General features: G+C 42.6%; 1 protein-coding gene across 1 annotated transcript; it reads left to right on the forward strand.

Moving 5' to 3' along the window:
• The first annotated feature begins 1,655 nt into the window (after positions 1 to 1,655).
• Positions 1,656 to 24,674, forward strand: LOC113563203 (myosin-IIIa-like). The gene is made up of 5 exons (XM_026974528.1): positions 1,656 to 1,895; positions 22,433 to 22,767; positions 23,070 to 23,351; positions 23,599 to 24,183; positions 24,279 to 24,674. Exons 2-5 carry the CDS (start codon positions 22,435 to 22,437, stop codon positions 24,672 to 24,674), a joined length of 1,596 nt encoding a protein of 531 aa, XP_026830329.1. The 5' UTR covers positions 1,656 to 1,895; positions 22,433 to 22,434.
• Positions 24,675 to 25,418: the final 744 nt, after the last annotated feature.

Genomic DNA, 25,418 nt, shown 5'->3' on the forward strand with positions numbered 1-25,418 from the left:
CGGAAAGTGCCATTTGAACATTTGCATTTCGTTGATCGCCAGGCAAAAAAAGAAGAGTCTTTTGTCTCGGATTGTTACTGGGGATGAAAAGTGGATCTATTTTGATAATCCGAAACGCGGAAAATCATGGGTGGATCCAGGCGAACCATCAACATCCACTCCGAGACGCAATATTCACGGTTGAAAAGTAATGCTCTGTATTTGGTGGGATAGTGTACTATGAGCTGTTAAATCCGCATGAGACTGTCACGGCTGATGGTTATCGACACCAATTGTACAAGTTGAGGCAAGCATTGGACGAAAAACGACCACCAATTGCGAGTAAACGACGGAAAGTGATTCTTCTTCGTGACAACGCTCGACCTGACGTTGCGTCATCAGTAAAGAAACGCTATTAGAGCTCGAATGGCAAGTCTTACCGCACCCCGCGTATTCTCCATGCGATTATTATTTGTTCCGGTCGATGCAACACGCTTTAGAGGACACACTTTGATAATTTGGAAGAAGTGCGAAAATTCGTCGACGAATGGATCAACTGAAAAGAAGAGTCATTTTATCGTGGTGGAATCCATCTCTTGCCAGAGCATTAAATGTTGATCGTACAACAGTTGCCAAACATTTGCATGAAATGGGAAAAATGCAGAAAGAAGGGAAATGGGTTCGACATCAATTATCGGAAAGTGCCATTTGAACATTTGCATTTCGTTGATCGCCAGGCAAAAAAAGAAGAGTCTTTTGTCTCGGATTGTTACTGGGGATGAAAACTGGATCTATTTTGATAATCCGAAACGCGGAAAATCATGGGTGGATCCAGGCGAACCATCAACATCCACTCCGAGACGCAATATTCACGGTTGAAAAGTAATGCTCTGTATTTGGTGGGATAGTGTACCATGAGCTGTTAAATCCGCATGAGACTGCCACGGCTGATCGTTATCGACACCAATTGTACAAGTTGAAGCAAGCATTGGACGAAAAACGACCACCAATTGCGAGTAAACGACGGAAAGTGATTCTTCTTCGTGACAACGCTCGACCTGACGTTGCGTCATCAGTGAAACAAACACTATTAGAGCTCGAATGGCAAGTCTTACCGCACCCCGCGTATTCTCCATGCGATTATTATTTGTTCCGGTGGATGCAACACGCTTTAGAGGATACACACTTTGATAATTTGGAAGAAGTGCGAAAATTCGTCGACGAATGGATCAACTGAAAAGAAGAGTCATTTTATCGTCATCTCTTGCCAGAAAGATGGGAAAAAGTTATAGAAAAGGAAGGAAAATATTTTGATGAAGGTATTCATTCATTATCATATTTAAATACATGCGTTTTTGAGAAAAAAAACCCTCAAAACTAAATCACACCCCTAATAAATCTATCTAGGGGACAATATCGAATCTGTAAATAGGTCTCAACAGATCAAACGAATTTAAAGAAGGATCAACGATCGATCATCGGGTGTGAGGAGGACTAGTCATATGAGAGGACCGAGCGAGCTCTCCCGGAAGAGACGAAGGCACGAAAGGAACGAAACGGACGAAGACCCACGATGATGGAACACGACGGAGAGGGGCGCCAACGCGCGCGGTTTCCCTCGAGAACACGGCCGGCGAGTCACGTTGAAGACGCCGGGCACTCGTGCAGCCGTGCTCCACGCCGGTTGATACTGTTCCAGCTCTGCAGCCAGCTGGTCGGACAGCCGGTGGAGGCACCGTGAACTCGTCCGTTCCTCCGCGTCTGACACGCGAGTGCGAAGTCACAGACCTGATCCCTGCAAATCATTGCGCCGCGACGATTTCTGGACGCGTATAATTATTATCGGTCTCCCGTTTCGTCTTTCGTGATCAACCGAGCGACTCTATCTTCCGCTGGAGGTCTTGCCACCGAAACACGTGAGTGTCACTAATTTACGATTTCGATTTCAAGGATTTGATAGCTCTCTTTTTCTTTATCTTTTTGATACTCGAATATTAATATTAATATTAGTTAGATACGTTTTATTATTTTTTAAAAATAATGTAGTGTTATGTTACGGCGATAAATGACGTTACTTGAAATGGTATTTGTGGTATTTTGCACGCGGATGTTTGTGTGTGTACATATGTTTTACGTGAAGATGAGAATGATATGGATAAATCGTCATGAGGTAGGCAACAATAATGACGCTCACATCTCGCACTTCTCTCTATTGAGGGAACATTTGCTTGACGTAATGACGTTGGTAATAGTATGTAAATGTAATGATTGTGTATTGTATGTACGCATTTATGAGTTTGAATTATATCTTCATCCTTTTTGGCGGTCTGAAACGTGAACAATTGAGAGGATATCCAAACCTCCTCAAATGGCCGCAATGATTCACTTGACAAAAGAGAAGCTTTCTAGTCATTATTTCAAATATATCATATAAATATCACAGAGGAAAAGATAATGTGTAGCACCGTGAAGCACAACAATATCACAGACATCTTATTCCTCAATAACAACGACAGTACGACCCGTGTGAATAATATCTGATCATCGAATTAAACGGTCAGGCTACTCAATTATCTCGCAGCCGCGTGCACGTCATCTATTTTCAATAATTCTGATTATATCGCTATTTACATACTCTGCACATATGCCGTTGCTGAATTATGCATGACTGCCATTAATTTGTACATTTATGTATATTCTACCTTACTTTGTAAATTTTAATGTGATAGCTACATACTATTTTATAGGCATTATAAATTGGATATTTGGCCTAGATATTTATTTATATCATATATCTAAAAATATCATCGACACAGGAATTTCGAGAAACTCAGTCAAGTATGTAATCAAGATATTAAAGACTGTAAACTCGAAATATTGTATAAAACGCACCTAAATAAATCGCAAAGCACACAAGCCACGCGCTTGACGTTAAACCGCATATCTCCAATGAGGAAGAGCGACATTTGGATCAGTCTCTTATCAAGAGCAGTACATTACGTCATCAAGTCCACCAGCGGTGACTAACGATAATGAATCATGAGGATCTTAACGCCGATAATGAAGATGAAAGAAGTCATTTCGCAAAAAACACTTGAGCTGCCGAGTGGCGATTTCATTAATCGCGATAATCGATTGTCCGCAGCTGATGAGATCGCGACTGTCCTTTTAAGGAAGGCTACGCTTTCCAGACTGGACGCCTTGAACTCGAACGCGCGTGGAAGGTCACGAACACCTTTTTGGAACGCAAGACTGCCATGGCGAAGGGCATGCCGCGCCGCTCCGATACTTTCTCGCCAGGTTACCTACATATCGCATCGCCGATTTTAAGCAATTAAAAGAAAATCAAAAATAATTGATAACGCGTAAGAAAAATAGATTGTTGCATAATTTCTATCACATTTTTTAATAAAATTAAAACTAACAATAAGATAAAATTAAAATTAAGAAAACATTTATTTAATCAACGACGTATCTACAAGTCATAAATAATAATATTTATAATATTATGACTTGTAGATACGTCGTTGATTAAATAAATGTTTTCTTAATTTTAATTTTATCTTATTGTTAGTTTTAATTTTATTAAAAAATGTGATAGAAATTATGCAACAATCTATTTTTCTTACGCGTTATCAATTATTTTTGATTTTCTTTTAATTGCTTAAAATTATAATATTATATATATTATTATTTATAATACATATATATATGTAATATGTAACATGGCCATTGTTATATATTATATCAATTTTAATTTTATCCAAAAATACGACAGAAATTATGCCACAACATTGACTGCAACGGGGAGATGGTCATAACCGATGGAAACCAGTTACGCGAACGATGGTCACGGGCATCCCATGAATCATGATCCCATGAGCGTGGATCTTCTTCCGTAACAGCCGCGGGAACGTTCGTCTGCGGATCGGTCTGCTTCATCGCCTTGCTCATGTCCGAGGCCAACTACCTCGAGGCTTTCTTGTGCCCGCGCTCGTTTGCTCTTGTGTCGTTAGAAATTTATTATGCGTTTCTCGCGGCTGATGCGTCTTCGCTCGCGCGGAAATGTTTCCCGTAACTTTCGCGCGGCTGTCGCGAGGCTGCACGCACAATCGAGATTGCGGGGTCCGCGGATAACACGCATAATTAAGTGAGCCGAGCAGAAGCGCACTTTGCCAAATGCACGTCCGCACGAAGCGCCGGTAACACGGCTAATCGAATATCTGTTACACGCGAGTTATGTGAGCAACTTTCGAGGAAGCAATATCCGCCGCGTGGCGCATCTAACCGTGGTCGACAGTTTGTGCATGGAATTTGCAGATAATTATTGCTCTTCCGCAACGGTATAACGAATGAAGATAATCTTCTTTCTACTAGAAAATCAATTCGCGCGTCGTCTCAAGTCGTCAATTTCAAGTGCTCGTAATTACAGCAATCTCGTCGCGAGATCTCGCGATTGCCAAGAGAGCAAGAGAGAGAGACGATAGTCAAAGAGACTGCACGCGCATATTGAGATTGAAAAATTGCGTACGACAAAACGTGCGGCAAAACCGCACGATTACCGATTAGTTTCGAAGATACCTCCGAAAGGAGATCTAATTAATCGAGCTGTGCGCTAACGAATATCGATGCTATCTTCTGTCGCTTTCACGCTTCTGTAATAATTGGCTGCGCATCTGGACGTAACGACGCGTGCAAGAATGGAAGTCTAATACTCGCTTATCGCAGTCACAAGGAAACGCGATTGCGTCAGGGAAAGCACGAAAAGAAACGATCCGATCGCCGCAATTGTGACTTCGTCAGATGATCACGTGAGAGCCCATTGTTCCCGGCTGCTGCGCTGCCGACTCGTCTCGTTCTCGTCGCCGGTTCCTTTTCCCTTCGAACATTTTTCATCTTAATGCCGCAGACGTTATTTCCGTTTTTCCTCGACTTCCGCAACGCGGCGCGACTCTTCGTTACTTTCTCTGCGTGCGTTGCTAGAGAAGGAGCGCGCGAACGCATCGTGAAAATAATGGATTCAGTACGGTACAATGTAACAGCGGGAATACTGTTACATGACGTTTTTTCTCGCGCACCGCTGCGCCTGGGAAGTGCATTTCCATTTCCTCGGCAAAATCGATTTCGCCGCCGAGGCCTCGGCGATTTTCACGGGACGGATGTCGTAATCGCGAGCTCGGCGACAAGATGAGAGAAACTGAGGTAAACTGTCACGACTATATTAATTATTAATTATTAACAGCTCTCAGGCAAGTTTCTTATCACTTTTCTCAATCTGTCGCAGAAAGTCCGCGAGCGGAAAAAACCTATATGATACTGCGGATGAATCGGGACTCGGGTTCACGTTACGAAACCGTTAAGAGTCATCCGAAACTCTTGCCCCACGGCCACGACGTTGACATGTCAATCCGGAATCCGGTTTTCGGGGAACATTATACCGTTGACGGTCTTTCAGAGGCAGAGACAAACGGCACCGAGAAGAGAAACCGAAGGCAATAATCTGTGACACGGCCGTTCAGCTCTGAATACTCCTCGGCGACGAGCATCCGCCCCGCCTCCGCGGATGTCGATCGACTTTCTTCTAAACCGATTACCCCTGCCCTTTGATTCGGTCAAAGGGCCGGTTTTTTGCAAGCACGGAAACATCCTTCTTTGTTGCCGATCGTTTTAATGGCTCGCGGGTGCATCGAGCAAGTTGCTCCTTCAGCCTGTCGTGACTCGGAATGACACGCGATCATTCGCGGTTGCGACGATGAGGATTTATCGTCACGGGAGCGCGGCTTAATGGCACGGGGGTCAGGCCCTCCCGTACAAATTACATCGCACGCGCGATTCTTTATCTCAAGACCGCAAAAGGGGGGAGTAATACGATTAAACGCGAGCAGACTAGCGAACTCGGTGAGAATCAATTCCCGAGTCATTCCTGTTTTCCCAAGCTCGTCCCCCCATATCGCGCTACGAATGCAAATCGCACATGCTTGTCTCTCCTTTCTCGGGCAATTAAATCTCCATTCTCACGTCGCATTGTCCGGAATGAAGCGCGCGCTTTGCTTCCCGTCTCCGACGCGATTAGAGATAGAGGAAGGTCCCCGATTATGAGATACCATATCGATTTTGCCGAATGTAAGGAAATCTATAGGCAGAATTTTAAAATGTAATACGTTCTCTTGAAGAGAATTTAATAAGCTTTAGGTTGGTCAAATGAAAAATCTAATTTAAATATTATTTTTTCTGAAAATTAAACAAATACGCAAGATCGCGAAAGTGTGCTCCTAATATAAGATACTTCGAGAAATCGGTGTTAAAAGCGCAAAATACATCAGTATTGCAATTAAAATCTTTATTAGATAGTTTTATAAAAATACTGCTGCCACAGCCTTCGCCAAATCTTCACGATTCCACTGTCGACGCTTCCTCGTACCTCTAACCTCCATAGTCAGATTCTATAACAATTAAATACACAAAAATTCGTAATATAAATTCGTATTAACTTTTCTTTAACCTTAAGTAGTATTTTCTTTCATTTTATTACACTACATAATCTTCATATTCGAGCAATAATTATCTCATATTAATATAACATTAATATAACATATACGAGCCACGCGCCTAGCGGTTCCGCGATCATGAAATCTAACCTCTACAATTAAGCAATTCAACAAATCGCGTATTTTCCTGTTACTATGATTCTACTCTATCATTGCATACTGAATTTATTGCCAACCATTTCCTTATTATATTGGGTTGTTCGGAAAGTAATTTCGTTTTTCACAAAGAGATGTCGTTAGTCGCGTTCCTCAATACTTAACCTTACTCTAAGCGGCAAATTCGTTTTATATTTTAACAACTGACATTTCAGACGTCATTTAGTATCTTATTGTGTTGCGATCTGTCAAGTAATTTTTGTTTGGCATCACATCAAACATGGAAAATCAAAGTGAGCATTTTCGTAATATTTTGCTTTTTTACTACCGAAAGGGTAAAAATGCAGTGCAAGCGAGAACAAAATTGTGTGCCGTGTACGGAGAAGATGTATTGAGTGAACGTCAGTGTCAGAATTGGTTTTCGAAATTTCATACTGGAAATTTCGATTTGAAAGATGCGCCACGTTCAGGTCGGCCAATTAAAGCTGATGACGAGAAAATAAAGGCTCTGGTGGATGCAAACCGTCGCATAACAACACGCGAAATTGCTGAAAAGTTAAATTTATCGAATTCGACCGTTTACGATCATTTGAAACGCCTTGGATTCGTTTCAAAGCTCGATATTTTGGGTTCCACACAATTTAAAGGAAATTGACTTGATTCGACGCATTACCATCTGCGATTCATCGTTGAAACGTGAAGAAAATAAACCATTTTTTAAGCGAATCATAACTGGAGATGAAAAATTGATTGTTTACAACAATGTTAAGCGAAAACGATGATGGTCCAGGCAAGATGAACCTGCTCAATCGACATCCAAGGCAGATATTCATCAAAAGAAGATCATGCTTTTTGTATGGTGGGATTGGAAGGGAATCGTATTTTTCGAGTTACTACCAAGCAACCAGACGATTGATTCGAAAGTGTATTGTCGTCAGCTGGATGAATTGGATGCTGCCATCAAGCAGAAGCGACCAGAATTGGCGAATAGGAAAGGTGTCGTATTCCATCACGACAATGCCAGACCACACACAAGTTTGGTCACTCGCCAGAAGCTTTTACAGCTTGGATGGGATGTGCTACCACACCCACCATACTCTCCTGATCTGGCACCATCCGATTATCATTTGTTCCGGTCTCTACAAAATTCTTTGAACAATGTAAACTTCAATTCAAATGAAGGCGTCAAAAATCACTTGCTTCAATTTTTTGTCAATAAGGAGAAGGACTTCTATGAGCGTGGAATCTTAAAGTTGCCAGAAAGATGGCGAAAGGTAGTGGAACAAAATAGCCAATACATCACTGAATAAAATTTATTCTAAATATGAAAAAACCGCCTTTCATTTTTCCTTGAAAAAACGAAATAACTTTCCGAACAACCCAATATAATAAACAAGGTTTAAAGACTTACCTCAAGTTCCTTTGACATGTTCACAATTTCACAAATCTTTTCTTGCAAAGGCCAAACGCAATAACGAACAATGAATTTTTCACTAAATACATTTTACACCAAGAGTAATAATTCATGGTGAAACTAACAGATGGTGCTCACTAGTTTAGCAGAAACCCCATTATCTCATATTAGGAGCATATCTCAATAGGGGATTCTCCTCTACCTATAATAAGGTAGCCGCAAGATTTTTCCATCTATATTTTTCCCATTCCGTCCTCGTGTTCCCCATGTAGTGTCACTGCTCGGCGAAGCAGTTAGATGCCGATTACATCCGTTTCATGCATCCGCATCTTGATGTTGCGCGTGCCTCGCCTTTCAGGGTAGGATTTCTCCGTGTGGCTTTGTGTCGCAAACGCTGCTGCTTCATTTGCATACAAAGCAGATGGATTGCGCGTACCGAGCGTTTCGACTTATTAAAAAGCCGGCAATTACCCCGGGACGGTGCGCCGTGCATCGCGTTACACAACTTCAACAACTCGTCCTCCGTGGCGTAAGAAGACTCGCATTTCGTCGCGAACTTCGATTTGATTTTCTCATCGCGGACGTCCCGGCGATGACGGACGCGTCGTTAATAGAGCGGTGCTTCGTGGTTCGTTTGAAAATTTCGATCGTTAAAAGAAACTGCGCTCATCTATCTTACCGTTCACCTCCTTTGCAGGATTTTCCCGGCGACGCCTCGTTGAATAAGTACTATTAGGTATTCTAGGCGGTCTAATTTCTACGGGAGCACAAGAAACGTTTTGGCTCCAATCAGCGCTCCTAGTGCCGCAACTATTTGGAGATTGCGAGCATTCCTGACAGTTGAGCCCCTAACTTTTCTCCTATCAGAGATTCAGTCGTCTGCCCGACTGTTTTCTGGAGAATTACAGCTACCCCTAAATTTATCTTCGCGATATTTTCATCTGCCCAAGTGAATAGCGAAAAAAAGTTTCAGAAACAGTTTTGAAAATCGAGAAATGATCATCAAGTTCGGGAACTTTCGCGGGCCAAGTAAGGACCTACGAACGCACAATATCTCGCAAAATTTTCCATCTCAGCAACAGCGGCGATCCACGATCGAGTTTCTCGTCTCGCAACGGTAACTCATCGAATCGAAAGCTGAAAGCCCAGAATCTATCTGCCCAGAGATTTTTGCGCACCTGCATTGCTTGCGTACACGTATGCTTGCTTTCTACACGGCCATCACGCAAAATACACTCGCGTCTTGCATCGAACGCGAACATCTATTTCTAATCACGTTGCGAAAAAATCCCGTTGCGCGTCGATCTGACTCGAGCGTTTCTTCCGGCACGAAAATCGATTCGAAACGCGCGGACGCGCGTCGGCACACTTTCCGCGAGCGTGTCGCGCCGCGCCGCGCCGCGCCGATCGCGAGATTTGCATCAATCTCGTTTTGCTTGCTCCAGCATGTATTAGGTCGTCCGGAAAGTTCGTGCCGATTTTGAAGGAAAATTCAAAGGCAACATTTTTTTATGTCGATCAATATTTATTGACTTATGTATGCACCGTTTTGTTTCACAACCTTTGTCCATCTTTCACGCAACTGGAAGATTCCATTCTCCCAGAACTTCTTAGGTTTCTCGGCGAAAAACTCCTCAAGGTGGTTTTTTATGTCGATCAAAGAGTCGAAGTTCTTGCCGCTAAGAGAATTTTGCAAAGACCTAAATAAGTGAAAGTCTGAAGGTGCAATGTCTGGTGAATACGGTGGGTGAGGTGGCACATCCCAGCCAAACTCCAACAATTTTTGTCGGGTAGTCAAAGAAACATGAGGTCTGGCATTGTCCTGATGGAACACGACGCCCTTCCTATTGGCTAATTCTGGACGTTTTTCCTGAATCGCTGTCTTTAATTCGTCCAGTCGCGAGCAGTACTTATCTGCATTTATCGTTTGGTTGTGTGGTAGGAGCTCATAATATAGGATTCCTTTCCAATCCCACCAGACACAGAGCATGACTTTTTTTGGACGAAGGCCGGCTTTCGGAGTGGTTAATGCTGGTTCATTTCGCTTACCCCAGGATCTTTTTCGTTCTACATTGTTGTAAATGATCCATTTTTCGTCACCCGTCACTAATTGCTTCAAAAATGGTACGTTTTCGTTGCGCTTGTACAGCGAGTCGCAGATGGAAATGCGATCCATTAAATTTTTTCGGCCAAATTATGCGGAACCCATACACCATAGCGACTTACGTAACCAAGCTTCACTACACGATCGTGGACAGTGGTTTTCGATATTTTCAGTATCTCTGCTAATTCGCGTGTCGTGTAGCGCGGGTTATTCTCGATCAGTGTCTTGATTTGGTCATCATCAGTAGTAGAGGGTCTGCCCGAGCGTTCTTGGTCTTTAAGGTTAAAATCACCAGCTCTAAACTTAGCGAACCACTTACGTACGGTTCTTTCAGCTAAAGCGCCTTCTCCGTAAACAGAACATATCGAATTTGTTGCTTGTGAGGCATTTTTGCCTTTCCGGTAATAGAAAAGCATCGAGTGTCTAAAATGTTCTTTGTTTTCTTCCATCTTCAAAAGAGTACAAAACTGACACGAATCAATTGATCTGAAACAACTTTTTTCCTAAAGATGCGTTGAAATGTCACCTTTAAGCATATGTATATAAATCGTATGTTTTCAATGACATTGATATATTCAGACATGTTCCAACGCCATCTATTAAAAATCGGCACGAACTTTCCGGACAACCCAATATATTGGGTCGTCCGGAAAGTTCGTGCCGATTTTGAAGGAAAATTCAAAGGCAACATTTTTTTATGTCGATCAATATTTATTGACTTATGTATGCACCGTTTTGTTTCACAACCTTTGTCCATCTTTCACGCAACTGGAAGATTCCATTCTCCCAGAACTTCTTAGGTTTCTCGGCGAAAAACTCCTCAAGGTGGTTTTTTATGTCGATCAAAGAGTCGAAGTTCTTGCCGCTAAGAGAATTTTGCAAAGACCTAAATAAGTGAAAGTCTGAAGGTGCAATGTCTGGTGAATACGGTGGGTGAGGTGGCACATCCCAGCCAAACTCCGACAATTTTTGTCGGGTAGTCAAAGAAACATGAGGTCTGGCATTGTCCTGATGGAACACGACGCCCTTCCTATTAGCTAATTCTGGACGTTTTTCCTGAATCGCTGTCTTTAATTCGTCCAGTTGCGAGCAGTACTTATCTGCATTTATCGTTTGGTTGTGTGGTAGGAGCTCATAATATAGGATTCCTTTCCAATCCCACCAGACGCAGAGCATAACTTTTTTTGGATGAAGGCCGGCTTTCGGAGTGGTTAATGCTGGTTCATTTCGCTTACCCCAGGATCTTTTTCGTTCTACATTGTTGTAAATGATCCATTTTTCGTCACCCGTCACTAATTGCTTCAAAAATGGTACGTTTTCGTTGCGCTTATACAGCGAGTCGCAGATGGAAATGCGATCCATTAAATTTTTTCGGCCAAATTATGCGGAACCCATACACCATAGCGACTTACGTAACCAAGCTTCACTACATGATCGTGGACAGTGGTTTTCGATATTTTCAGTATCTCTGCTAATTCGCGTGTCGTGTAGCGCGGGTTATTCTCGATCAGTGTCTTGATTTGGTCATCATCAGTAGTAGAGGGTCTGCCCGAGCGTTCTTGGTCCTTAAGGTTAAAATCACCAGCTCTAAACTTAGCGAACCACTTACGTACGGTTCTTTCAGCTAAAGCGCCTTCTCCGTAAACAGAACATATCGAATTTGTTGCTTGTGAGGCATTTTTGCCTTTCCGGTAATAGAAAAGCATCGAGTGTCTAAAATGTTCTTTGTTTTCTTCCATCTTCAAAAGAGTACAAAACTGACACGAATCAATTGATCTGAAACAACTTTTTTCCTAAAGATGCGTTGAAATGTCACCTTTAAGCATATGTATATAAATCGTATGTTTTCAATGACATTGATATATTCAGACATGTTCCAACGCCATCTATTAAAAATCGGCACGAACTTTCCGGACAACCCAATATATTGGGTCGTCCGGAAAGTTCGTGCCGATTTTGAAGGAAAATTCAAAGGCAACATTTTTTTATGTCGATCAATATTTATTGACTTATGTATGCACCGTTTTGTTTCACAACCTTTGTCCATCTTTCACGCAACTGGAAGATTCCATTCTCCCAGAACTTCTTAGGTTTCTCGGCGAAAAACTCCTCAAGGTGGTTTTTTATGTCGATCAAAGAGTCGAAGTTCTTGCCGCTAAGAGAATTTTGCAAAGACCTAAATAAGTGAAAGTCTGAAGGTGCAATGTCTGGTGAATACGGTGGGTGAGGTGGCACATCCCAGCCAAACTCCGACAATTTTTGTCGGGTAGTCAAAGAAACATGAGGTCTGGCATTGTCCTGATGGAACACGACGCCCTTCCTATTAGCTAATTCTGGACGTTTTTCCTGAATCGCTGTCTTTAATTCGTCCAGTTGCGAGCAGTACTTATCTGCATTTATCGTTTGGTTGTGTGGTAGGAGCTCATAATATAGGATTCCTTTCCAATCCCACCAGACGCAGAGCATAACTTTTTTTGGATGAAGGCCGGCTTTCGGAGTGGTTAATGCTGGTTCATTTCGCTTACCCCAGGATCTTTTTCGTTCTACATTGTTGTAAATGATCCATTTTTCGTCACCCGTCACTAATTGCTTCAAAAATGGTACGTTTTCGTTGCGCTTATACAGCGAGTCGCAGATGGAAATGCGATCCATTAAATTTTTTCGGCCAAATTATGCGGAACCCATACATCATAGCGACTTACGTAACCAAGCTTCACTACACGATCGTGGACAGTGGTTTTCGATATTTTCAGTATCTCTGCTAATTCGCGTGTCGTGTAACGCGGGTTATTCTCGATCAGTGTCTTGATTTGGTCATCATCAGTAGTAGAGGGTCTGCCCGAGCGTTCTTGGTCTTTAAGGTTAAAATCACCAGCTCTAAACTTAGCGAACCACTTACGTACGGTTCTTTCAGCTAAAGCGCCTTCTCCGTAAACAGAACATATCGAATTTGTTGCTTGTGAGGCATTTTTGCCTTTCCGGTAATAGAAAAGCATCAAGTGTCTAAAATGTTCTTTGTTTTCTTCCATCTTCAAAAGAGTACAAAACTGACACGAATCAATTGATCTGAAACAACTTTTTTCCTAAAGATGCGTTGAAATGTCACCTTTAAGCATATGTATATAAATCGTATGTTTTCAATAACATTGATATATTCAGACATGTTCCAACGTCATCTATTAAAAATCGGCACGAACTTTCCGGACGACCCAATATATAATTAACGTGCGTGTCGGTGTCTATGGGACACCACTGTTTCGGCGGTGAATCCCATACGCAGGTGAACGTCACGCGGGAGTGCCGGACGGCAGTCATTGATGGCACGCACCGTACCGTTACGTCGTCACGCTGAAAAGATAAAACCAGCGGAACCGCGGCTGGCTAGCGTATGTACAATCGAGAAAAGCTCCCCTTTCAGCTCGCTCCGAACAACAGTTTGACACAGAACGGCGCCGTAAACACAAGCCGAAGAGATCACCGCGTGAGTAGGAACAAGAAAAATTCGCCTCTCTCGCTCTGCTTCCTCCCCTGGCTTTTTTCCTCCTCTTTGTCTTTCTCCGAGAGGACGCGCTATCGGCCGAGCGATTTATCGGCGTGGCATTAACGCGAAATCGCGAAAGCGGAACTGCGAATGCTCAACCTTTGCGGTGCACTCGACTGCTGTCTTGAAACTTTTTTATTGTACCCATCGTAAATCAATCCGCCGAAACGATCCGCAAACGCGCGATGCGCCGGTAATCGCAGGCGGCCGCGAGATAAGAGCAAGTACCAAGTATACTGCTCACCGAGCGGCTGCGGTTGATCAGACCGATGAATCACGATTCCTCGCCGAGAGTATCCCGACCAGCCGACAATCCCTTTCCTCGTGCAGCGATCTGAAACGGGATAAAGGCTTGCTGATTAGCGCAAAAAATCGGAGGAAGGATCGAACTGCCGCGCAAAGATTCGTCGCGCGACTTTGCGCGGCAGCTAGCGTTAAATGGGACATCGCGCAACGCACTTCGCTTTCGAGCAATTATTTTATGGGAGACAGACAGACGCCGCGGCGAACATTGTCTTTCCGGAGCCATCCGGAGGTAGATTACCACCGATGGCCGCTGGCATGCGGTAATGAAAAACTGTTACGCTTTTCCCTCGCGGGTCCCGTTTCGTGTTAAATTGCTGCAATATGGAAAGACGTAGCTCAGGAACACGCTCAGAAATAACGCTCTCGTTGCCGTCACGTTGCCGTGAGCTTCTGGCAGCCATTTCGCCCATTGTGTCGCCGACAAAAACATTTACATGTAAACACCTCGTCTCGCAATCAAGTACTTAATTAACATGCTCCGAATATGACGAGACTGGGTGTGGAGGAACGACAAGGCGGGGGACGAAGGAGAGCCGTCTCCACGATCGATAATCGATAAGATTTTCACGCGGATGGCACAAGAAGCCGAACACGGCTTAACCATCACGTTGGCGAACCGTCAAGTATTGTCCAAGGCAGCTATCCGGGGATGCTACTTCGCGGCTGAACCCTTAAACCGATTTCACGTCGGGTTTCGCTCTAATACTCCCGGCGGGCAGCACGTGATCGAGGGTATCACGACTGGTTATTGCTGGTCAATTGATACTCTCGTCGTAGGTATCCAACCGTGATTCGTCGAGAAGCGATCGCGCGTTTTCGCGGTGAAATGTCCCGCGGACGAGCCTCGATGATGTCCACCTCTCGACGAAGACAATGCTTTCGTAGAAATTGCGGTAAAATGTCCGCAGCAGGGAGCATCGATCTGTGAAATTGATGGGTGAAGGGGCGTCACGAAGAATCTCCGCGCGCTCGGAGACCAGCGTGACCGATTGTCGTGAATTACAAAGTACGCGACAATCAATTCCTTGTCTTTCTGACAATACATTCTGAGTGCTGTTGCACTTGACCCGGTGGACCGTGTTTGTCGGTCGGAAGAAACGAATGTTGACCCTGCAAGACGATCAGATCATTGACAAGCGCGACTTGTACGTGGATATATTAGGGGTGTGATTTAGTTTTGAGGGTTTTTTTGCTCAAAAACGCATGTATTTAAATATGATAATGACTGAATACCTTAATCAAAATATTTTCCTTCCTTTTCTATAACTTTTTCCCATCTTTCTGGCAAGAGATGACGATAAAATGACTCTTCTTTTCAGTTGATCCATTCGTCGACGAATTTTCGCACTTCTTCCAAATTATCAAAGTGTGTCCTCTAAAGCGTGTTGCATCGACCGGAACAAATAATAATCGCATGGAGCAATGTCCGGAGAATACGCGGGGTGCGGTAAGACTTGCCATTCGAGCTCTAATAGTGTTTGTTTCACTGATGACGCAACGTCAGGTCGAGCGTTGTCACGAAGAAGAATCACTTTCCGTCGTTTACTCGCAATTGGTGGTCGTTTTTGGTCCAATGCTTGCCTCAACTTGTACAATTGGTGTCGATAACCATCAGCCGTGACAGTCTCATGCGGATTTAACAGCTCATGGTACACTATCCCACCAAATACAGAGCATTACTTTTCAACCGTGAATATTGCGTCTCGGAGTGGATGTTGATGGTTCGCCTGGATCCACCCATGATTTTCCGCGTTTCGGATTATCAAAATAGATCCACTTTTCATCCCCAGGAACAATCCGAGACAAAAGACTCTTCTTTTTTTGCCTGGCGATCAACGAAATGCAAATGTTCAAATGGCACTTTCCAATAATTGATGTCGAACCCTTTCCCTTCTTTCTGCATTTTTCCCACTTCATGCAAATGTTTGGCAACTGTTGTACGATCAACATTTAATGCTCTGGCAAGAGATGGATTCCACCACGATAAAATGACTCTTCTTTTCAGTTGATCCATTCGTCGACGAATTTTCGCACTTCTTCCAAATTATCAAAGTGTGTATCCTCTAAAGCTTGTTGCATCCACCGGAACAAATAATAATCGCATGGAGAATACGCGGGGTGCGGTAAGACTTGCCATTCGAGCTCTAATAGCGTTTGTTTCACTGATAACGCAACGTCAGGTCGAGCGTTGTCACGAAGAAGAATCACTTTCCGTCGTTTACTCGCAATTGGTGGTCGTTTTTCGTCCAATGCTTGCCTCAACTTGTACAATTGGTGTCGATAACCATCAGCCGTGGCAGTCTCGTGCGGATTTAACAGCTCATAGTACACTATCCCACCAAATACAGAGCATTACTTTTCAACCGTGAATATTGCGTCTCGGAGTGGATGTTGATGGTTCGCCTGGATCCACCCATGATTTTCTGCGTTTCGGATTATCAAAATAGATCCACTTTTCATCCCCAGTAACAATCCGAGACAAAAGACTCTTCTTTTTTTGCCTGGCGATCAACGAAATGCAAATGTTCAAATGGCACTTTCCGATAATTGATGTCGAACCCTTTCTCTTCTTTCTGCATTTTTCCCACTTCATGCAAATGTTTGGCAACTGTTGTACGATCAACATTTAATGCTCTGGCAAGAGATGGATTCCACCACGATAAAATGACTCTTCTTTTCAGTTGATCCATTCGTCGACGAATTTTCGCACTTCTTCCAAATTATCAAAGTGTGTATCCTCTAAAGCGTCTTGCATCCACCGGAACAAATAATAAACGCATGGAGAATACGCGGGGTGCGGTAAGACTTCCCATTCGAGCTCTAATAGTGTTTGTTTCACTGATGACGCAACGTCAGGTCGAGCGTTGTCACGAAGAAGAATCACTTTCCGTCGTTTACTCGCAATTGGTGGTCGTTTTTGGTCCAATGCTTCCTTCAACTTGTACAATTGGTGTCGATAACGATCAGCCGTGACAGTCTCGTGCGGATTTAGTACACTATCCCACCAAATACAGAGCATTACTTTTCAACCGTGAATATTGCGTCTCGGAGTGGATGTTGATGGTTCGCCTGGATCCACCCATGATTTTCCGCGTTTCGGATTATCAAAATAGATCCACTTTTCATCCCCAGGAACAATCCGAGACAAAAGACTCTTCTTTTTTTGCCTGGCGATCAATGAAATGCAAATGTTCAAATGGCACTTTCCGATAACTGATGTCGAACCCATTTCCCTTCTTTCTGCATTTTTCCCACTTCATGCAAATGTTTGGCAACTGTTGTACGATCAACATTTAATGCTCTGGCAAGAGATGGATTCCACCACGATAAAATGACTCTTCTTTTCAGTTGATCCATTCGTCGACGAATTTTCGCACTTCTTCCAAATTATCAAAGTGTGTATCCTCTAAAGCTTGTTGCATCCACCGGAACAAATAATAATCGCATGGAGAATACGCGGGGTGCGGTAAGACTTGCCATTCGAGCTCTAATAGTGTTTGTTTCACTGATGACGCAACGTCAGGTCGAGCGTTGTCACGAAGAAGAATCACTTTCCGTCGTTTACTCGCAATTGGTGGTCGTTTTTGGTCCAATGCTTCCTTCAACTTGTACAACTGGTGTCGATAACGATCAGCCGTGACAGTCTCGTGCGGATTTAACAGCTCATAGTACACTATCCCACCAAATACAGAGCATTACTTTTCAACCGTGAATATTGCGTCTCGGAGTGGATGTTGATGGTTCGCCTGGATCCACCCATGATTTTCCGCGTTTCGGATTATCAAAATAGATCCACTTTTCATCCCCAGGAACAATCCGAGACAAAAGACTCTTCTTTTTTTGCCTGGCGATCAACGAAATGCAAATGTTCAAATGGCACTTTCCGATAACTGATGTCGAACCCATTTCCCTTCTTTCTGCATTTTTCCCACTTCATGCAAATGTTTGGCAACTGTTGTACGATCAACATTTAATGCTCTGGCAAGAGATGGATTCCACCACGATAAAATGACTCTTCTTTTCAGTTGATCCATTCGTCGACGAATTTTCGCACTTCTTCCAAATTATCAAAGTGTGTATCCTCTAAAGCTTGTTGCATCCACCGGAACAAATAATAATCGCATGGAGAATACGCGGGGTGCGGTAAGACTTGCCATTCGAGCTCTAATAGTGTTTGTTTCACTGATAACGCAACGTCAGGTCGAGCGTTGTCACGAAGAAGAATCACTTTCCGTCGTTTACTCGCAATTGGTGGTCGTTTTTGGTCCAATGCTTGCCTCAACTTGTACAACTGGTGTCGATAACGATCAGCCGTGGCAGTCTCGTGCGGATTTAACAGCTCATAGTACACTATCCCACCAAATACAGAGCATTACTTTTCAACCGTGAATATTGCGTCTCGGAGTGGATGTTGATGGTTCGCCTGGATCCACCCATGATTTTCCGCGTTTCGGATTATCAAAATAGATCCACTTTTCATCCCCAGGAACAATCCGAGACAAAAGACTCTTCTTTTTTTGCCTGGCGATCAATGAAATGCAAATGTTCAAATGGCACTTTCCGATAACTGATGTCGAACCCATTTCCCTTCTTTCTGCATTTTTCCCATTTCATGTAAATGTTTCGTAACTGTTGTACGATCAAGATTTAATGCTCTGGCAAGTTCCGAAGTGGATCGTGTTGGATTTTCGTGCAATAATGCTTGCAAATCTGCATTTTCAAGCTTTCTCGGTTGTCCCGAGCGTTCTTTGTCCTTAATTGATGGGGCAGAATCACCATAAGTTTCGACAAGAATTCTATAACCGTGAGCCGCAGTTTTCTTTTGATTAAAAAACAAAAGCAACGCATGTCGAAATGCTGTTTCGGAAGTTGCATTTTTACGATGATATAAACACGACTGTTGTTGCATCTATTGCTATAATGCTACTAAATGTGATGGATAATGTCAAGACTGTAAGAAAGAACAGTTATCGGAAACAGCTATTGGAACAAACTGACACTACAGCCATTTGTTGCAAAACCCTCAAAACTAAATCACACTCCGCTTTTGGAAAGAATACCGTATCATATGTAAAAATTGTTTCACCTGATGCTAACGTATACTTTATCTTCGACGAAAATTAGATCTTACAAGCGAACGTTCAACATTCTCCGTGGATCGATAATTTGCCGTTCATTGCTTCTCTTTAAAGACGTCTCGTCGAAGCGATTTGGTTCACGGAATAATAATTATATCGACTTTAGCCGAGATAACTGCCAAGTTTCACTACTTTCGCTGCAAATGGTAACGTCCACGATATCGTATATTATTCTGTGCGTACAGCCGACGGCCTGTTGTTCTCACTTTCAATCCACTCTTAAAAAAGCCGTGTTAAATCAAATCGAAATCATTGTTGCCTCTTTTCCGCTGATTGGTTATCTCGATTCGCGTTGTGCGTTATGTTCAGTTTAGATTACCATCGCGCGGCTGTCTTCCCGTGGAGGTTACCAATTTGGTAGAGTGTGATAATTGTGCATATAATAATTAATAGTATGAATATTATTATTCGAAAACATTATTAATATTGAAAAATAAAATAGCGCGCGCCTGTGTTGTACTGGTAACGATATAAATATCCCAGAACTCCTCGGACAAAGAAAAAAATTTTAATGGCTAGAACTTTTTCATTTCTACATCTAAAGGATTTGCAATAGTCGAGAACTCTAGGCAATATGCCAATTAATAATATTATCATGCCAGAACTGCTCGGAAAAAGAAAAAATTTTCAACGGCTAGAACTTTTTCATTAATGGGTCTGAAGGACTTTCAATAGTCGAGAACTCTAGGCAATATAAAAAATAATACCATCAACTCAGAACTTCTTGGAAAAGAAAAAATTTCTAAGGGGTAGAACTTTTTCATTTTTGAATTTACGGTATTTTCAATAGCAGAGAACTCTAGGCAATATAAAAAATAATGATATCATCAACTCAGAACTTCTTGGAAAAGAAAAAATTTCTAAGGGGTAGAACTTTTTCATTTCTGAATTTACGGTATTTTCAATAGCAGAGAACTCTAGGCAATATGTCAATTAATAATATTATCATGCCAGAACTGCTCAGAAAAAAAATTTTTCAAGGGCTAGAACTTTTTCATTACTGGGTCTGAAGGATTTTCAATAGCGAGAACTCTAGGCAATATGCCAAATCCACTCTTAAAAAAGCCGTGTTAAGTGTCTTCGCGTGGAGGTTAACAATTTGGTAGAGTGTGCTAATTGTGCATATAATAATTAATGATGAATATTATTATTCGAAAACATTATTAATATTGAAAAATAAAATAGCGCGCGCCTGTGTTGTACTAGTATTAGATAAGAAGACGAGAGAATTTCCGTTGTCGTACACTTGAAAAATTCAGCGATTAACTGAAGTTAATGAAACTAAAAACTTCCTGATATTAATGCATCAGATAATTTCAATTTCATTCGGATAATCGACCGTTATGTTCCTTAGCATAATAAATGGGCGTTCACGACTGCACGCATTGTTTTTGATGCAAGGGACCTGGAAAAGTTTCCACGTCAAGTTTTGCGTGTAAACCGTTGTTACGGTATACGTATTTACTCGCAATCTCTCGCAGAGTTCCAGTGGGATCGTTATAATTATGCGCCGGGCTCCTGCACGTGCAAACAATTAATAAACGCGCCTTTGACACGATTCCCATCGTTTCACGCACGCAATGAGTAATTATACGCATGCATATTCAGCGCGCATAATTTCGCACGTTAAAAAGATTGTTTAATAAGAGCAGCATATAAGGTGCGTTATCCTAGCGCGCTTAATTGTTGCTTAAATATTCAGATTCTACTACAACATAGTTCATTATTTTGTAAAGTTATTCCTAGTTGTTACTCAGCAATAAGTGTTAATTGTCTGTCTATTGCATCCAGTAGCAATTATTTGCGATCGCCATTAATGATCAGAATTTCAACAGAAACATAACGGCTGACGTTTTGTGTTTAATTATTGTGCATTCCTGTCGGTCACGCTACGAATCCAATCTGCATAGTGAAATTAAGCGCATCGAAAATTACTAAGCTGCGGAGAGAAATTTTCGCCGATATGCACGAACGAGCATTGAGTAAAATCGGTTCCTGCAGTGATTGGGAGAGCATCCGAGTAGTTTCGGTTTCGGACCTTATCAGGAGGCGTAATTACCGAAGCCGTTAATTATCGAACAGTTTCTTCGAACAGTTTCTCTGCCGCAGTAAAACTGCGAAAAAGAATATGATCGATGGCAATGGTTGCATTATTACATTTGCGGCCTACAATGGCACGTTCAATTACACACGACGAAACGTCGCTCGCAGTCGCAGCTGGCTTCGGTCCTTACATGGCTTCACTCAATGAAATAGGACTTCCATCATTAAAGCCGAAGTTATACAAAACGTGTCCTCGTTGTGAGGAAAGTGAAACCATCGATAGTAATTAAAAAATTATCGGGAGAATATATTCTGTTTCATATCTATTTCAAGATCGAATGTATCGAAACATCGGGATGATGTTTACTAATTAACAAAATTTACTAGAATAATTAATGAAATTTGCTAATTAATAGCAATCCTCGTCGAGAAACTTTAATATAAAACTTGAATGGAAACGTCGATAAAAATTGATACTTGTTTTTTTATTTTTATTAATTCTAAAGTGCAAATTATAAAATGGAATCTAATATTTTTCTACATCATTTCCACATCATTGAAAGCCTCTCTGCATATTTACGAATCTAATTTCGTATCATAAACCGTAGAAACGCATTGCTTAACGATTCTCATGGTCAATCGACCGATGTATAATCGCGTAGAAAAGCATCAGTTAAAAATGGGGCGTGTTTCTCTCGGTAGACCTACCTCTAGCAGAAGTGCGCCGGTCTAACCGATACGAGCCTAATACTATTAAGGAGTTAACAGGTATCTGGTTGGAAAACGAACGCTCCCAGTATAGTAGTATGCTGCAGTTAGTCGAACTAGCAGCGTGTACGTTGATACTTCTCCGAGATTCAATGAGGAATGAAGATATCTAAAATTCCAAATTTTCGAAGATTCAAAAAATTGTACACAGGCAATCGCGATCGGTCAATAAACCTATCTTGGAAAAGTCGTCAATAATTATAGTGTAACTGCTATAAAACTCTCTTCGACGCGCCTTTTGCAAAAATTATTTGTTGTGCGTGCTCGGTAAAGAAAAACGGTAATGTCGTCACGTAAGTAATAAATACCTTAAGATATTTCAGATACTATTGTCATATGTCCGACTCAGGTTTTAAATTATTCAGCTTCTTCTGATTAATTTTATCATTTTTTTTCTACGATTTAGTCTTTGTCTTCGTTAATGTAATTATGTTGTTTCACGTTACACGATTATGCTAACGACTTAATAGCGATATGTTCACCGGTTCTGTGCAGAAATGACCGGAGGCGGGACCAACATGGCATATCATGGCCTCAGCCAGCACGTTAATTTCGACACGATACCAGATCCTGGCGAACGTTTCCGGTTGGAGGAACTAATCGGCGAGGGTACGTACGGCGAAGTGTATGCCGCTTATGATAAGGAAACTGGCAGCAAGGTTGCCATTAAAATATTGGAGAACGTCGCTGACAACATCGAGGAAATCGAAGAAGAATACCTGGTACTGAGAGATCTGAGCCTGCATCCGAACATTCCCCTCTTCCACGGTCTGTTTCTAAAACATGCGAAACCCGGCCAAGAAGAAGATCAGTTATGGTTCGTGATGGAGGTACATCTCTCGTCATAATATTTTATAACGAAAAAGATTCACGGAAAAATGATGGAAATTTATGTGATGAATTTTCCGATAAAAGCAATTAAAGAAATAAAATTGCCTTATTTTTCTATTTAAAAATTACGGCAATCATTAAAAACGGTATGATATTAGTAAGATTTTCTAATGATGAGGAAGTATTATATTTTCTATGCAGTTTTACGTCGCTCGTCTATAGTTCCCGTAGATTAATTCTTTAATCTTTCAGAAAAGGAACGGAATCGACATGCGTAAAAAATTAATTGCTCCGGTTCCAGCTGTGCACCGGAGGCTCCGTGACCGATCTCGTGCAGGGTCTCAAAAAACGCGGCAGCCGCCTAACGGATGACCAAATAGCTTACATCTTGAAGGAGACCGTCGAAGCTCTCATCTTTCTGCACAGCAATCACTGCATGCATCGTGATGTGAAGGGTCACAATATCCTGCTCACCGAAGAAGCGCGCGTCAAATTGGTCGATTTCGGCGTGTCCTCGCATCTGGCCGCGACTCTCGCCAGGAAGAACACATCTGTTGGCACACCATACTGGATGGCACCGGAGGTGAGTGTATTTAACGCGTACATTGTCTCCTGCAAAACGAAGAATTTTTAATACACATCTAAAACGTCTAGAATGACAATAATTAAGCAATCACGAAGCATTCGCGAGGTCAGGTGAACAAATAAATTTTCGATATTCGAGACACATCAAAACATTCTTAGTCGTTGAGTGTTTCTCGCACTTTAAAAGATATAAGTACAAAATATCGCATCGTGGAATATTGCATTCTTTGCTAAAAAAAAAATAGGTAATAGCTTGCGAGCAGCAGCTGGACTCGTCGTACGATTCGCGCTGCGATGTCTGGTCGATCGGCATCACAGCCATCGAGTTAGCGGAGGGCGATCCGCCGTTATCTGAATTGCACCCTATGCGAGCGCTCTTCCAAATCCCGCGGAATCCGCCCCCCTCGTTGAAGAACCCGGACATCTACTCGGCGGAACTGACGGATTTCATAGCCGAATGCCTGGTGAAGGATCTCGAGCACCGGCCGTTTGCCAGCGAACTAAAGGAGCATCCATTGTTGAGGGGCACAGAGCAGGTCGCGGAGAGGATCAGGGAACAGCTGAGAGAGGAGATCCGCAGACAGAGAGCGGATGGTCGCATACATCGGCAGCCGGAGGTGACTACGAAACACGGGAAATTGAAGACGGACCGCAAGACGAGACCCGAGAAGATGTACATGGACGATCTGGCGGCACTCGACATGCTATCGGAAGAGGCCATCGTCGATCAATTGCAGCACCGGTACGAGCAAACGCAAATATACACGTACATCGGTGATATACTGGTCGCCGTGAATCCCTTCACCAACCTGGGCTTGTACACTGGTATCGTAAGTATCTGTCGTTTGCCTGATCGGATATAACGTTGTATGTATTTTATTTAAATGAGAGAAAGTCGCTAGGCAATATATCTTGTACTCTTTAGGAGCAGAAACGGTATAAGGGCCAAGCGAGATCCGACAATCCCCCGCATATATTCGCGGTTGCCGACGCGGCGTATCAAGCGCTACTTCATCAACGTCAGAACCAGGCGATAGTCATCAGCGGCGAATCGGGCGCCGGGAAGACGGAAAGCGCAAATTTGCTGCTGAAGCAACTCGTTTACCTCAGCAAGGCGCCGAATCGCAATCTCGAAGAGAGGATACTACAGATAAATCCTATAATGGAGGCCTTCGGGAACGCGACGACCGGCATCAACGCGAACTCCTCCAGATTCGGAAAATATCTCGATCTAACGATGACGAAGGGCGGAAAAGTGACCGGCGCGCGAATCTCGGTTTACCTGTTGGAACAGTCGCGGGTGATCGCTCAAGCTGAGTAAGTCTTCGAAGATTTAATTTTTATATTAGGGGTGTGATTTAGTTTTGAGGGTTTTTTTCTCAAAAACGCATGTATTTAAATATGATAATGAATGAATACCTTCATCAAAATATTTTCCTTCCTTTTCTATAACTTTTTCCTATCTTTCTGGCAAGAGATGACGATAAAATGACTCTTCTTTTCAGTTGACCCATTCGTCGACGAATTTTCGCACTTCTTCCAAATTATCAAAGTGTGTATCCTCTAAAGCGTCTTGCATCCACCGGAACAAATAATAATCGCATGGAGAATACGCGGGGTGCGGTAAGACTTGCCATTCGAGCTCTAATAGTGTTTCTTTCACTGATGACGCAACGTCAGGTCGAGCGTTGTCACGAAGAAGAATCACTTTCCGTCGTTTACTCGCAATTGGTGGTCGTTTTTCGTCCAATGCTTGCTTCAACTTGTACAATTGGTGTCGATAACGATCAGCCGTGACAGTCTCATGCGGATTTAGTACACTATCCCACCAAATACAGAGCATTACTTTTGAACCGTGAATATTGCGTCTCGGAGTGGATGTTGATGATCCACCCATGATTTTCTGCGTTTGGGATTATCAAAATAGATCCACTTTTCATCCCCAGTAACAATCCGAGACAAAAGACTCTTCTTTTTTTGCCTGGCGATCAACGAGATGCAAATGTTCAAATGGCACTTTCCGATAATTGATGTCGAACCCATTTCCCTTCTTTCTGCATTTTTC

The sequence above is a fragment of the Ooceraea biroi genome, chromosome 13, assembly GCF_003672135.1.
Source record: "Ooceraea biroi isolate clonal line C1 chromosome 13, Obir_v5.4, whole genome shotgun sequence".
Taxonomy (NCBI): Eukaryota; Metazoa; Arthropoda; class Insecta; order Hymenoptera; family Formicidae; genus Ooceraea; species Ooceraea biroi.

What these genes read in the sequence shown, in the direction of transcription:
- LOC113563203 (XM_026974528.1), top strand. Translation starts at nt 22,435, where the DNA reads ATGACCGGAGGCGGGACCAACATGGCATATCATGGCCTCAGCCAGCAC. An exon ending in AGTTATGGTTCGTGATGGAG is followed by an intron (nt 22,768 to 23,069) that starts GTACATCTCTCG and finishes CTCCGGTTCCAG; the next exon opens with CTGTGCACCGGAGGCTCCGT. An exon ending in CATACTGGATGGCACCGGAG is followed by an intron (nt 23,352 to 23,598) that starts GTGAGTGTATTT and finishes AAAAAAAAATAG; the next exon opens with GTAATAGCTTGCGAGCAGCA.